Source organism: Peromyscus leucopus, chromosome 8b (assembly GCF_004664715.2).
Source record: "Peromyscus leucopus breed LL Stock chromosome 8b, UCI_PerLeu_2.1, whole genome shotgun sequence".
NCBI classification, from domain to species: domain Eukaryota; kingdom Metazoa; phylum Chordata; class Mammalia; order Rodentia; family Cricetidae; genus Peromyscus; species Peromyscus leucopus.
In genome coordinates, this window is record NC_051086.1 from 33936766 (window position 1) to 33951973 (window position 15208).

Sequence of the window (15208 nt, forward strand, 5' to 3'; positions counted from 1 at the left end):
CTTGATATTCAGTCCAGGATTGTTTCAGAAGCAGGAAGATAAAAAAAAATAAAAGTAATTGAGTACACATACTTAGCTTTTATTTATTTATTTATTTATTTATTTATTTATTTATTTATTTATTTATTTATGTAAGTACACATACTTAGCTTTTATTTGTTTGTTTATTTGTTTGTTTATTTGTTTGTTTAAATCCAGCTAGCTGCTAAATCCTAAGATCAATTGCCATTTGGTTGGGAAAGATAGGCATGGATCTTTAGAGAGCCTGCCCTTCCCTAGCCTCCAGTTTTTTGTTTTTGTTTTGTTTTTTTTTTTAAAAGACATAATATTAACACTCTCAAGTATCTTTCTGATTTGGAAAATCATTTGGAAGAACAAAAACAAAAAAACCAGCAGTTGTGTCTAAATACTCCTTCTCCCCAGTGGCTGAAGTGAGGCACTCTCAGAAGCCACAGGCTTTTGAGTGAAAAATCCCAATTCCAGGAATGTGTTGCCTCTCTCAAAATTATTGGCCATAGAGGCCTCTATGACCTCATAACCTACAAGCTTTATTGTCTCTATGGGGTTGTTTTTGCATCCCAGGACTAAGTGGAAGTCCCTGTTGCCGGAGATACCACATCCTTTAGTTGCAGGACATGGAGAAATCAGTTTGGATCTGGCTGGAAGATCCCCCCCATGCTAGCTCACTTTCATAATGCTGAAAAGCACTGTGCAGGCTGCTGGGGGAGAGTTGATGCCAACAGTTTTGTTCGGCTATGGACATGGTGTACTGATTCCTTTAGGATGCCAGGAAAGATAAGCTCATTGGCAAAACAGTGGCACAACCATTGAGTGCAGCCAGTATCTGCCATTTCACTTACAGCTTGCTCCATAGGAGAAGACTCATTTTCCAGGACAAAACCTGTGGCTAGGGAGATCCTGGTCCCCGGTGGGAGGCTACTGCTCTTATTTTTTGTAATGGGTATTACATGCCTTAAAAACATTTGTGATTATGGACACAGATCACCACTGCTGTTAACACTGGTTGGAGGGGGAAAGCTTTATGTGTGTGTGCACATGTGAGTAGAGATGCCCATGGAAGCCAGAAGCCTTGGATCCCCTGGAGCTGAAGTTACATGAAGTTATGAATCACGCAGAATAGGTGCTGGAATAGAACCAGGGTCTTCTGCAAGAGTCGTACACTCTCCTAACCTGGGAAACACCCCTCCCCAGTGGGGGTTAGTTACTGTGGTGTCACAATTGGTCGTGGTACTGAGAATAAGGACTGCTGCTGTGGCATGCCCACTCAATGCTCAGCCATAAATGGAAGAAAATAATCAGACATCTGTATTACTCCAAGACACCGGGAACACTGCAGAAGGGGCAGAATGGAAGGAGGGCTAGGGTTACATGCTTTGAACTTACTTGAATGGAAACAGGAGAATGGAGGCTCACATGACTCAGAACGCCCTGGAAAACTCACAGGGTTAAGAAGCTGACTCCAGGAGTTTAGAGAAGCAGTGCACAATTGCTACAGGGAGCACAAGGAAGCAGGAATAGCCTGGGACCAGGAGCTGTGCTCTCTGTGGCTACACCGTGATAGAATTTCTCCTTTCTAACTAACTGTGTGTGTGTATGTATGTGTAAATTAAATTTCAAAAGCATTTGTCTGAAGAGCCTTTACTTCACAATTTAATACAGCAGAGTCAATTACTTTCTGAGAAAACCAAGTGGAGACACCATGCATTTTGTGACTTAAAGTGCCTTTAGGTCTGAATCAGAGGTGGTGAATGGGGGAAGACAATGCACGGGACAATAACCCGCACAGCTTACAGAGCGAGTTTTCTTCTCGGGTCAGTGACTTAGAGGAAAGAAAAATGAACCAAAAGTTCTAATAAACAAGAACTTGTTTCCAGAGTATTAAAAAGCAAACTTTAGTGACCATGAGGTAGCTACAAGTTACCTATGTAGATTTCTTTTCTCATTCTTCCTAATCTAGCTACTCTGCATTACCACTGAAAGGCTTTGTCCAACATAGATCCTAGGCTCATCTGAAGTCTGCTGATTCAGGGCTCAGCTTTTACCTAAATCACCAGGTCCCCAGTGATGTTACAAAAGCTGGTGGCTGTTAAGTCTGAATCACTAGGAAATATTAATCTTTTAGCCCTAGAGTCAACTCTATAGTCAATAAAACTTAAGAACATGTGGAAAACATTTTATATTTTATATAAGTTTTCCAAACACAAGTTTATACTGCATCACAAATGCCTGATGTTTGCTGAAGTCTATCTTGATGCTCACCCCCAACTATTACTCATCACTTTCTCTCCAGGATGAATTCTGTTACAGTCAGTACAGAATCAATGTCTTTTGGCAGATTTATCACATGCATTTTTCTTATATGGTTTTTCTCAATGAGTCTTCTGATGGTTGGCAAGAGATGAACTTTGACTGAAAGATTTCCCACAGGCTTTGCATGTATAAGGCTTTTCTCCCGTATGAATTCTCATATGTGTCATTAGCGATGAACTCTGTCTGAAGGCTTTCTCACATACTTTACAGTTAAATGGTTTCTCTCCAGTGTGAATTCTCTGGTGCTGAATAAGGGCTGAGCTTTGGTTGAAGGCTTTTTCGCAGTCATTGCATTTGTAAGGTTTCTCACCAGTGTGGATTTTTCGGTGAGTGTTGACTGCTGAGTGGGAACTGAAAGCTTTTCCACATTCCTTACAATGATAAGGTTTCTCGCCTGTGTGGATTCGGTGATGGATATTAAGTCGTGAGATCCAGGAAAAGGCCTTCCCACACTCATCGCACTTGTATGGCTTTTCTCCAGTGTGGATTCTTTGATGTTGGATGAGTGCTGAGCTTTGGCTAAAGGCTTTCCCACATTCCTTGCATGCATATGGTTTCTCTCCAGTGTGAATTCTCTGATGTATAATCAAGGCTGAGTGGTAACTGAACACTTTGCCACACATATCACAATGAAAAGGCTTCTCTCCAGTATGAATACGGTGGTGTCTGCTTAGCCGTGATATTGATGTAAAGGCTTTCCCACACTGGCTACATTCATATGGTTTCTCCCCAGTATGAATTCTATGATGCTGAATAAGAGATGAACATTGACTAAAGGCTCTCCCACACTCATTACACTTATACGGCTTTTCTCCAGTGTGGATCCGCCGGTGATTGTTAAGGGATGAGCTGCCTTTGAAGGTTTTGCCACATTCCTTACATTTATAGGGTCTCTCTCCAGTATGCATCCTCTGGTGCCCAATGAGAGAGGTAGTGAAGCTGAAAGCCTTCCCACATTCGCTACAGATATACGGCTTTTCTCCAGTATGGACTCTCAGGTGCTGGGTTAGGGACGAGCTCTGGCTGAAGGCTTTCCGGCATTCCTTACATTTGTAGAGCTTCTCTCCAGTATGGATCCTCTGATGCTTGCTCAGGGAAGAACTGTGGAGAAAGACTTTTCCACAGATGTTACATTTATAACACTTTCGTATTGTGTTGAATCCTAGTTGTTTAAATAGAATTGAGTACTGCTGTGAGCCGGGCTTTCTTCCTCTGGAGACAAGTCCAAGTTTTCCAGTAAATGGAGACTTCATACCAGGATTTCTCAGGAGGTCAGTACCCTTAGAGCCCCTCTCTGGTATACAGTCTTCTCTAATGGAAAGCAGCATTTCGCTGCAAAGCTTCTTCTTTTTGCCTTGTTGGTCCTCGAACCGTTCCTCATTTACATATGTTCTTCCCAATATGAAGTCAAAAAAATCATCAACTCTGTGGTTTTTCAAGACTTCCTTATTTTCTCCTTTGGAAACTATGGGTTCAAACAAGCTCTTCCATCCTAAATTAAACAAAATGTAAGTGACTCTTGCACTGGGAAGAAAGGAAAATAACGAAATCCATGAACACAGCTAACAAAGCCAAACTCAGAATCTCAGGAAAGGTTAGGAACAAGGCAAAGGAAAAGAAATAGGGTAGACATGTCTGAAAGGAAGGGTCTGAAGAACTGTGCGTGCGTGCGTGCGTGTGTGTGTGTGTGTGTGTGTGTGTGTGTGTGTGTGTGTGTGTGTGTGTGTGTGTGGCGGGGGGGTGGGGTGGGCACTGAGGCCATCAGATGGCAGCTCTTCCAGCAGGAGGGGGTGCCAGTCTTGGTTCAGCAACAAAGGCTGGATCATCAGGTGTTTGTGAGCAGAGCGTATGTTACTTTTCAGTTTCATCACCCAGATCGGGTGCCAGTATATTCAGGTAAATCTCAAAAGAAAGCTTTAGAGAGGAAGAGGAGGGAGCGAAGGAGAGAGGGAAGAGGAGAAAGGGAAGAGGAGATGCCTCTGCCCTCAGGGGCTCTGTGAAGCAGTTTTAGTCTCAACAGTGCCCCCCTGGCCCTTGTCAGAACGCCAATGCTGTAACGAGTGTTCTCTCAATAGACAACGCAAAGGCCAAGTCTCTGGGAACTACAGGCAATAGCAAGGCCAGGGCCAGTTCTCACGGGCTTCCATTCAATAGCCAAGTAACCACATTGCTAATGAAGTAACTAGGGCCTTATAAGAGCTGTATAGGAACAAACAAAAGCAAAGCATTATGCAGTGGGGATAACTACACTGATACTTTAAGCTGAGTGATAAGAAGATGAAGTTGAAGATAAAAGTCTAGGGCCCAAGATGGCGGGATGGGGAAAGGTGCATGCTTGCCAAGCCTGACAACTTGAGTTCATCCCTGGGACTCAAATAGCAGAAGGAGAGAGAGCACTGATTCCTGAGAGCCGTCCTCTGAGCTTCACACTCAAGCTGTGGCTTATCCCCCACCCCTCCTGCACAATACAAATAAATCAATGTAAATAAAATCTAAAATCTAAGTAAGAGCCAGGATACTTAGGATACACTGTAAGAAATGAAATCAGTGATTCAAAAGAAATGAATATATTTTATAAAGGAGCTTTCATCTTCTTGATTATAAAAGAGGTCACCTGTACAGAAAACAGGAGAAATAGAATCAGGCTGGGACTTGTTATCAGCACTTATTGCTCAAAGACAGTAGAGTGGAGCCACGTGTGGACACTGCTGATAGGGAACAAGACATCTAATGCCAGAATTCTACCCCAAAGCCTATTGCCAAAAGAAAGAAGAAAGAACTTAGACATATGCATATATTATACACATAAACTCTAAAAAATTATTCATGGAAAATATCCTCATCAAAACAAAGGAAAATCTGAAGACAGGTCATGAATGGCAACCCAAGATGCAACTAACTCAGAATACCCAGCTACTGCCAGAGAGAAGTGAATTCTGGGTAAGCAGCAGGGTTCAAGAGAATCATCCTCTGAGCCAGAAACAAAGACAAAATGCAAAGCAGAACAGAAAGTGGGCACTTGTGATGTGGCAATCAGAGTCAAACCAGGGACAAAGATCTGCTGTCGTGGCTCACGAATTGTCACAGTGGTAAACAGTCTGATGACCATCTACAAACCTGCTGAAATCCTGTAACTGTCACCATATTGGCACACCTAGTTTCTCTCATGTATTTGCATGTGTACATATTCTTCTGTTATTTTTCCTTAACAATGGACACTGAGTCACAAAGTCAAAGCAAAAGCCCAAGACAGTAATGGTGATACATTATTATGAAAATTCAAAAAGTCTGGAACTTTTGTTGGACCTCACAGCCAGAATTAGTAACACACCTTGAGATCACTTAAGATTCAAGACTGTCTTCATACTATGTACTCAGTCTGTTTATTTACTTGCCTTTATCAGAGCAAAGTCACAACCATCCTTACTTGTCTTGGATTTCCCATGCAACCAACTTTTAGAACCTAAACTAATGGAGAATTGTAATCTAATTCCATGACCCCGACCTAGAGAGCAATGCATGTGTGTATGTATGCATGATGTGGTAGTCTCTTGTGGAAAGCAAAAACTATGTTGAAAAGCAACATTATAAAATGAGTATCTCCATAAATGTTGGAAGCAGCATTCAGATATTACTTGATAGCATTTGTTTGTTATCTGGGTCAGCTGGAGTCAGAAAAGTTTCATCCCTTGTAAAACTCTGTTAAAGATTGTTGTAAAATTTCCCTCATTCTTTCTCCATATTCCTGTGACATTCAATAAATACAGAGCAAAAGCCCTTTGTTGGGGACACACACGGGCACAGGGGCAGACTCATAAGACAGCATTCAGGAAGGTACAGATTTAGATTCATACAATAGAGAGATGGAAGACATGGGGAGAAAGAAGCAGACAATTTAAATCTGGGCTTGTTCTTGTTGAACTATTCCAAGGGGAAGTGCTCTGATTTATTTTCCTTAATGTGACACCAACACAGTCTGGATACTCTGAGGTTATCACTGATGCACTGAAGTGAAAGGTGGGATGAGGGATGCACTACAGTCATAGAAGTTATGTTCAAGCCATAAAGCAGTACAGGTTATCAGTGCAGTAGAAGGGAAGGGTAGCCCAGTCGACACCGATGACATTTACTGCACATCACACTGTAGCACATGCTATTGAATGACAAATGCATTTGACAAAGTGCAATCTGTGCTTGGGGAATTAACCTCTCCCTCCAAACCTGATGCACAAGATGACCAGACACAAAGAAGGGAGACATGTCCTTCCCAGCAATCTCCATGTGCTGGCACATCAAAGGAGGTCCCTGGCCAGTGTCTTCTGAGCATAATCCTCTTATTGTGCCCAGGCAGGTAAGAAATGCCAAGTTCAAGTTCTGATCCCTCTGCCACTTACCTAAGTACACACCTCGAAGCATTCCACTTCCCATCATCTGGAAGTCTTCCGCTTGCTCTAACTGAGAGATGACCTTTGGCTTGGAAAACAGAATACCTGAGTACATGAATACATGAACAAGAAGACATGAGTGGCCATATTAGCATAGAGGTCCAGGACAAGTAGACCCCAAGGTCAGGGCTCAGTGCATAGGAAGAGAAGTTTTGTTTAGAAAGCAGCCTAAAGCTGGGCTTTTAGAGGATGTTGAGAGACAGCTTCAGGATGTGAGTCAGGGCTCTGGCTCGGTGCTTCTTTTGGTGGGATGGCTTAGGGGACCCACCACAACAGAGCTGGGTTTGGGGAGACAGGAAAAACACAAGAGAAGGTGCCCTTTATTTAACTCAGCCATATTCAGACATCTCAGAACAGCCAGGAGGAAATACAGCCATGTCTGAGCCCATCCACAGGCCAAACCTAGCCAAACCCTTCACACATCCTCCCAGGTAGAGGGTAGAGATCATGCATTTCCATGGCAGAATATGCACCCCAAATAAACCCCTTACCCAGTGAGGCCAGGCTGCTGTAGTTCTCCAGCATCACCTCCCGGTACAGGCTTCTCTGCGCAGAGTCCAGATGCAACCACTCCTCCTGACTGAAGAACACGGCCACGTCCCTGAACGTCACAGGCTCCTGAAAGAGCAAACCCCTTCCTGCTCATCCCAGACGATGCCCACAGAGAGCAGGAGTGAGAAGCAACTCTGTGAGGGTTTTGAGTGTTTCAAGCCAAGCAGGCATTTCCAGACAACAGCTTCATTAACCAGCATGCATTCAGGAGGTTCCTACAGTAAGTGACTCACTGTGCCCTAAGAGAACAAACACCTGACATCGCAAAACAGGATCAGGAAGACAGAACAGAACTCGAGACTAAGAAATGTATTAGTCTTCGAAAGGAGATGGCGTGGTGGTTTCCAAGTTCTGATACACTACAAAATTATAGGGCTGGGAATCTGTGCATAACACCGGTGGTCCTTCTAGAGTGGAAATGCTAGGAGTTCACTTTTTCTTTGCCAAGCCAGAGGCACATCTCCACAACCCCAAGTTGGTCACACAGCTTAGCATCTTTCCTGCTCTGAAAGGGCAAAAGTAAATTTAAAGATGAGTGGTTTGACTTTGCTCCCTGGAAATGAAGGAAGAGGCAGTCCACTTCTGTTTCTTGGCAGCACTAGGAATCGAACCCAGAGCCTCGAGCATGCTAGGCAAGTGCTCATCCATAAACAACATCCCCGGCCGCTACTCCTTTTCTTTCAGAATCTCTGTCCTTTTCAGATGTATATGAGTATGTGTGTGTGTTGTGTGTGTGTGTGTGTGTGTGTGTGTGTGTGTGTGTGTGTATCTGTATATGTACCCAAGTGTGTTGAAACCAGAAGTCAACCTCAGGTGTCAAATCCTCAGTATGCTATCCATCTTGTTTTTGAGACGGGGCCTCTCACTGGCCTAGCCCTTGTTGACTCACTAGGCCAGTGAACCCCAGTGAACCCCAGGGATCCACCTGCCTCTCCAGGGCTCGGATGACAAACAGCATACCACTGCTCCTGGCTTTTTTACTTGAGTTCTATGCATTACATCAAACTAACGTCCTCAGACTTGTGTAGCAAATATGTTACTAATTAAGCCATCTTCCCAGAGAGTGTGTGAATCTTTTTACTGGCTAAGTCACTTGCCAGTCTCAACTCAGAAAAGCTTCCCCTAAGAGACTGGTACCCATGCCTTTCTTTGAGCAGAATCAAATGGCTCAGCCAATCAAGCACCAAAGGAGTATGGCTTGCATCATCAGGAACTCTGCATGGGGACAAGTCTAAATAAAGCTTGAACCTATGGGTCTCTGTGCTCTGCTTCTACATTTATGCCATGTAACCTTTTCCTTCTGTACCTTTGGATGCAGCCCAGATCCACTTCTCGTCATCAGGCAGAGGTTAAATATGAGTATGAAGGTAGGGGCTGGTATGGGAACAAAAGATCTATTGCTTAAGCTTAGCTTTATGGCCAAAGGATACTGGAGCTGATGAGCATGGATGAGACAAGTGAGGATGAAACCAGTCCTACAACCTCGTCACAAGACCTCAAGTTAACATATACCGGGGAGGCAGGGGTGATAGGCTTTCCACCAGTCAAGAGCGTTAAGTGGAAAAGATATTAAAAACTGGAGCTGACACCCTATGAGCTGATTCCATCTCTCAGACAACTACTCTGCCTGTGCAAGTAAGTTCCTGTTCTAATAAAGCCTTGCTTGCTGAGGCTCTGTGTGTCTTGCTGACACCTTCTCCAAGAGAATGCAAGAACCAGGGGACTATATAACAGTCTGACAGACTAATGTCTGTTCAATAAGTAAGGGAAGGCAGTTAACTCCTGGTCATTGGCTATGTAACTGATTAATGGAGACAGGAAGAACCTCCCTTTAGGAGTTATAGTCTCACCTTTCAGCAGCTTCTGTTCCTCCTTGGGTTCTGAAGCCCAGAGAGTTCAAGAAAGAATGAAATAGATTTGCCTTTTCTGTCAGCCTGAAGGCAGCTCAAAAAAGAAGTGGCCTTTACTCACCTGAACGTGGGCTGGCAGCAACCTCTTGGCCATTTTTCTCCCTCTGTTGCTCCTCCCGAGAAGACACCTGGAGGAAGAGGCTGTGAGATTCACTCATTCTGACTGCTCTCCAGTTCTCCCTGGGCCAGATCAGGTTAGAAACCACCTGCTGGGCATCTGCACAGCCCAGCCTCCCCAAGCTAGATGGAACCTGGGCATGACCACCAAAGCCAGAAGCAAGCCAAAAGCACACCTTGTTATGGCCACCAAAGCCAGAAGAAGGCAAGAAGCACACCTTGTTATTGGGCCTGTGACCTTTTCACTAGAGATTATGAATAAAGACAACTGAACCAAGCTATTGAGTTCTTCAGCAAGGTAGAAGGTGCCATGGTGTGCAACTCATGAAGGTAAGAGAAGGCATAAATATTCCACCCATCTGCACTTGGACATTGCAAGTGAAAGAAGTGATGGCAGAATGCATACCCTTTTCAGAAGACTAGAAATTAGTCCTCTCATCCTCGTGGGCGTTTGCCTCTGGTCAGAAAAATTACCAAAGTCTCTTAAATTAACAAGAAGCCTCCCCCCCCCCCACACCACACACGCTCAAGAACAGCATCACTAGCGAGAATTGAATTTAAATTTTGGAAAAAATGGGCTGGAGGTGCAGCTCATGTAAGAGCGCTTGGTATTAACAAGTCCTAGGGTCCATGCTCAGCATCCTTCCACTCTTTCCAACAGCAAAACGTTAGAGCAAAGGAACAGAACTTCACCAACAAAGAATACAGACTGTGGGAATCACTCTAAGACACTGTCCAACACCGAAGACTGACAGAAACAAAGTTTCAGCTCGGGGATGGTAAGCCTGCAGGCGCTGTGCTCAAGGCCGCCCTGATGCGCAAACCTGAAGCCGCTGCTTCCTAGACCGCTAGTCCGGCGCGGATCCGGAGCGACCTGGAGTCAGGGCCAATGGCCTGCACCTGCCACCGAGGCCTTTGCGTGCTCCCGCCTGGCTCGCAGCTCCACCCCGCGGGCTCCCAGCTACGCCCGCTCTGCCTGCAAGCCTAGTAAGCCCAACATCCAGCGAGGGAACCGTACTGGGCTCAACTGCGCGTGCGCGCCAGCCACCTGGTTTCCAAAACGGACTACATTTCCCAGAAGGCACCGTGACACCCTTACTGTGCCGCAGTGGGAGACAGGCGCCTAAAGGCTGAAGGTCAGCCTCCACCTCCCAGGCTTTTATTCACTCTTTATTCGTAACTACAATGGTAATACTACTGAAAAGGGCAAAATGAATGTGCATTAAAAATGTACAAGAATAAGGCCCTGGCTGCTTAGTTTCAGATGGCGAGAGGAAAAAAAAATCATTTTTTAATAGAAAATGATGCTTTTTGTAGCCTACAAAGGGAACAATATATACAATGTTTCATTGCTGGCTCATACTTGAAGCAAATATTAAGCAAATAAACTGCTATATTAGCTATTACTGCCACTGGCAGCCCAGATTTTCAGGGAAAGCAAAAAAGTAGAACTAAAATTTATTCATTATTTGAGTTGGAAATTTTTAGCTCTTTTTACAAAACTTTGATGCTGTCTTTGTCCACTGTAACGAATGACATTTCAATTGCAATTAGATATAAAGTATGTTCTCTAGATATCAATTAACACGAAGAGTCGGTCCTTCAAGAAGTCCACAGCACGAGACCCGTAAGAACAGCCCCTGGAAGGAAGCAAGTCAGCTAAAGGCTGTATTAGTTTCCCAGGAATCAACATGAAGAACTTCTGCTGAACCAAGGTGGAAGGATTTCATCACCAGAAGACCGCAAAGGTTCGAAAGTCAGCAAACACCGTAAGACTCTGCCTTACTTCTATTCCCGTCGAAGTATGCCAGAAGGAGTGGAACTACCCAGAACCCACCAACAAAGCATTCAACATACACGCTAAAACATACCACTTTAGCATAAGGATTATTTTGGCTCCATGCTGGGTGCAGGACTTTCTGTAGGCTTTTAGTAGATAGTTTTGTCAAGCTAAAGAAGATCCCCAGATGGCTAAACTTATAAATCATGAATGAACAGTAGATAGGACCAAATGCTTTTTCTGCATCCATTTAGATAATCATGTTTTGCCTTTAATCTGTTAATGTAGTGAATTACAGAAATACATTTCCTAAATCGTTAATCCATTAAGCACATCTCTGGGACAAACAAGACTGGCTGTGACAGGTTTGTCTCTGTCAATTTGTAAATGTTTGGCTGGTCTTTCTGTCTCTCTGCTTCTTAGTTTGACCTGAATGTTTTTTAATTTTTTTTATTCTACCTATGTATTAATTTCATGATGTGTGTTGTCATCTCCAATGTGTGATATTTTGTGAACAGAGAAATTCCTTTGTAACACAGTTGAGTATTATGGGTTAGTTTGGTGTTCCATAGAAGGCTTCACAGGAATATTTTCTACTCTGAGTGAGAGGGTGTTGTTGGTTGTTTTTACTCTTTGGAGGCCACCCAGCTCTCAAATAAACCACACATGGAGACTTATTACTTATAAATGCCTGGCCTTAGTTTGGCTTATTTCTAGCCAGCTTTTCTTAAATTACCCCATCTATCTTTTGCCTTGGGGCTTTTTCCTTTTCTCACTTCTGTAATCTTTTACTCTTACTCGCTGGGTGACTGGGTGACCGGGTGACTGGGTGGCTAGCTCCTTCTTCCCACTCCTTGATCTCTCTTGCTTCCCCAGATTTCAAATCCTCTTTTATTTTCTCTGCCTGCCAGCCCCGCCTATCCTTTCTCCTGCCTTGTTATTGGCCGTTCAGCTCTTTATTAGACCAATCAGGTGCTTCAGACCGTCAAAGTAACACTGCTTCACAGAGTTAAACAAATGCAGCACAGATGAGTGCAACACACCTTTGCATCATTAAAGCAAATGTTCTACAGCCTAAACAAGTGTAACACATCTTAAAATAATATTCCACAACAAGAGGACCTCCACGGGTGAGCTGGCACAGACAGACATCAGTACAACCCGAGAAAGGAGAACTGTGCTTGGTGTCCCTTTGCCTCCTCTTGCCTCAGCTCACTGTGTCTGCCCTGTTCTCTTGAAAAATGCTGTGGCCCTTTTCATTTTTTTCCTGCTGTGCTGAGGAACCCAAGGCCTTGTGCATGTTAGGCAGGCACTCTATCACTGAACTAGAGCTCCAGCCTGCTAGATTTTTTTTTTTTTTTAATCAAGATCTTGTTTTGCATTAATGTCCTGCTTCCAGATCTGCTTGTGGCTTAGTGGTTTGTTTTAGTTTTATCCCCCTCATATTTGAAGGTGTGTTTCTTCTGGAGTTTCACACATGAATTTTCAGCAAGAACACCTGTTCTTATTTCTTGATATTGTTGTTGTTGTTATTGTGACATTTGTTTTCACCTGTTCTCCAGCTGCTGTTCTTTCTACCTGCCAGACGTGAGCATTGTTTTACTGTACTCTTCATTCAGGTTTTGGCCTACAAGTTATCCACCATGGATGCTTCCTGTGTATGCAACTGGATAGCCACATGCACATGGTTGAAGTTGGACCAACTTCATATTATACTCAAGAATTCCCTCAACATGGATCAAAGATCTAAACATTAGAGCTAAAATTATAAAGCACTAAAAACTAAAACATAGGCGGTATCTTGTTAGGGTTTCTATTGCTGTGATCAAACACTGTGACCAAAAGCAACTAGAGGAGGAAAGGCTGACTTCCGCTTCTAACTCTCAGATCACACTCCATCAACGAGAGACATCAGAGCAGGAACTTCAGGCAGAAACTGATACAGAGGCCATGGAGGAACTGACTTCCTGCCTGGATCCTTGTAGTAGCTCAAACTGCTTTCTTGTAGACCCCAGGACCACCCGCCTGGGGGTGATACCTCCCATAGTGGACTGGGCCCTCCCATATCAAACATTAATTAAGAAAATGCCCCACAGGCCAATCTGGTGGGGACATTTTCTTAATTGAGTTTCCTTCTTCCCAGAGGACTAGGAACTTGTGTCAAGTTGATTAGAAGAAGAAGAAGAAGAAGAAGAAGAAGAAGAAGAAGAAGAAGAAGAAGAAGAAGAAGAAGAAGAAGAAAACTAGCCAGGACAGGTATAAATCTTCATGACCTTGGAATTTCTTGTGAGATCTTAGATGTGATACCAAAATACAAACAATAAAAAAAAATGTAAATCGGATCTCAACAAAATTAAAATTTTGTGCATTTTGAAGAAAGTAAACAGACCAGCCACAGACTGGAATAAAAACCTTTGCAAGTCATATGTCCAACAAGTCCAAGACTTACAGCTCAACCAGAAGACAGATACCCACACTTTAAAAAGGGCCAACAGATTTGAATAGCCATCTCTCTAAAGGAGCTATACAAATAGGCAAATGCACATCAAAGATGCCCAACACCATTGGCCATTGGGAAAAAGCAAATGGAGAAGGTGAACTTTGGCTTCATGCACACAGGAAAGTGACCCTGGGAAAACTGAAGGTGACAAGTGCCGGGACCCGGTGCCGATGGCTGCAGTGGCCATAGACACACTTGCTGAGAAAAGTGAAGCTTGTGCTTGCCTGCTGGCTTTCTCTCTGTTGGTTCTGCCCACATTCAAGGCCATGTCTTTGGACTGAGCTACCATCACACAGGGCCGTCCTTCTGGAAGCGCTCTCATAGGCACACCAGCTGTGTGCTTCAGGGATCTTCTAAGGATCTGTCCAGCAGCTCAAGCTGACCACCAAGACTCAGTATCTCAGCTCTGATCTGATGGAGTTCTTGGCCTGTGAGAAGAGGAAGTGAGAGATGTCCGCACATGTACACGACAATGGGCCACAAGAAGGCCATCATCTACAAGCCTGGGGCAGCTCTCACAGGACCCGGCCCATGTGCCACCCTAGTTTCAGGCTCATAGCCTCCAGGACTGTAAGAAAACAGATTTCTGCCATTTGGCCCCCAGTCTGTGCCATCTTGTAAGGCAGTGGTGGCACACACCTTTGGTCCCAGCACTTGGGAGGCTCATGCCTTTAATCTCAGCACAATTGGGAGGTGGAGACAGGAATGTAAGGCAGGTGGAGACAGGATCTCGCCCCCTTTCTGCCTGAGGATTCGTAGAGGTAAGAAGTCTCTAGTGGCTACTGCTCTGCTTCTCTGATCTTTCAGGTTATTACCCTGATATTTGGTTCTTGGTTTTTATTGAGAAGACTAATTAGGATCGTGCTTCATACACCCTTGATCAGTTGCACAGATGCAGATGCCATGCTTTTCAGCATTCTTGTGCTGAAGACAGTGATGGATGGATGGATGCACTGACTCTCCTGCCTACGTGTTCTCTGAAAGCGAGAAGGTGAGCAATTCACAGCACTCCTACTTCAGAGATCAGAAGCTTTAACACCTCGCATTCATTGCACCCTCAAATGTATGGTCTTAGGTCACTTCTATAAGAAAGACCACCTGGCTGTTAAATGTGTGAAGTAGTTGGTGCACATGTGCTCGAACACATACAAGTACGAATGCACATGTACACACACACACACACACACACACACACTCTGCTTGGACAGTCTTTTTGGGTGTCACCCACTCTGGCCTACCCCCACTAAGCTGGCTTCCACCCCAGGAGAGAGTGAACCACTTGGCGTGGTAAGAGAATTCACAGAATGGTGGCATCTTTCTGCCGCTTGCCCTCTCCACCAGCCACGCCCAGACCTCTGCTGCCACCCTAATCCACCCTGACTAATGGAGTGCAATTAGTCCTGGCTCAGGCCCCACTTGGACAAGTGCGCTAATCCTGGGAGGCTGGGCCTCAGCATCTGTCTCCAAGATGCCTTTGCTGTCCAGCTTCAGAGAGCTCAGTCCTGTCCTCTGTTGGCAATGATGGGAAAGCGTCTTTGAGCCAAGCCCCTTCACCATGGTCCAACCATGAGAT

At 44.4% G+C, this 15208-nt stretch overlaps 1 protein-coding gene across 1 annotated transcript; it reads right to left on the reverse strand.

The window, feature by feature from the left end:
- Window positions 1-331: 331 nt before the first annotated feature.
- Window positions 332-10371, reverse strand: Znf879 (zinc finger protein 879). The gene is made up of 4 exons (XM_037200886.1): window positions 9300-10371; window positions 7268-7394; window positions 6726-6821; window positions 332-3823 (listed from the first exon to the last, which is right to left on the reverse strand). The coding sequence occupies exons 1-4, from the start codon at window positions 9330-9332 to the stop codon at window positions 2391-2393; spliced, it is 1689 nt and encodes a 562-aa protein (XP_037056781.1). The 5' UTR covers window positions 9333-10371; the 3' UTR covers window positions 332-2390.
- Between the last annotated feature and the right edge of the window lie 4837 nt (window positions 10372-15208).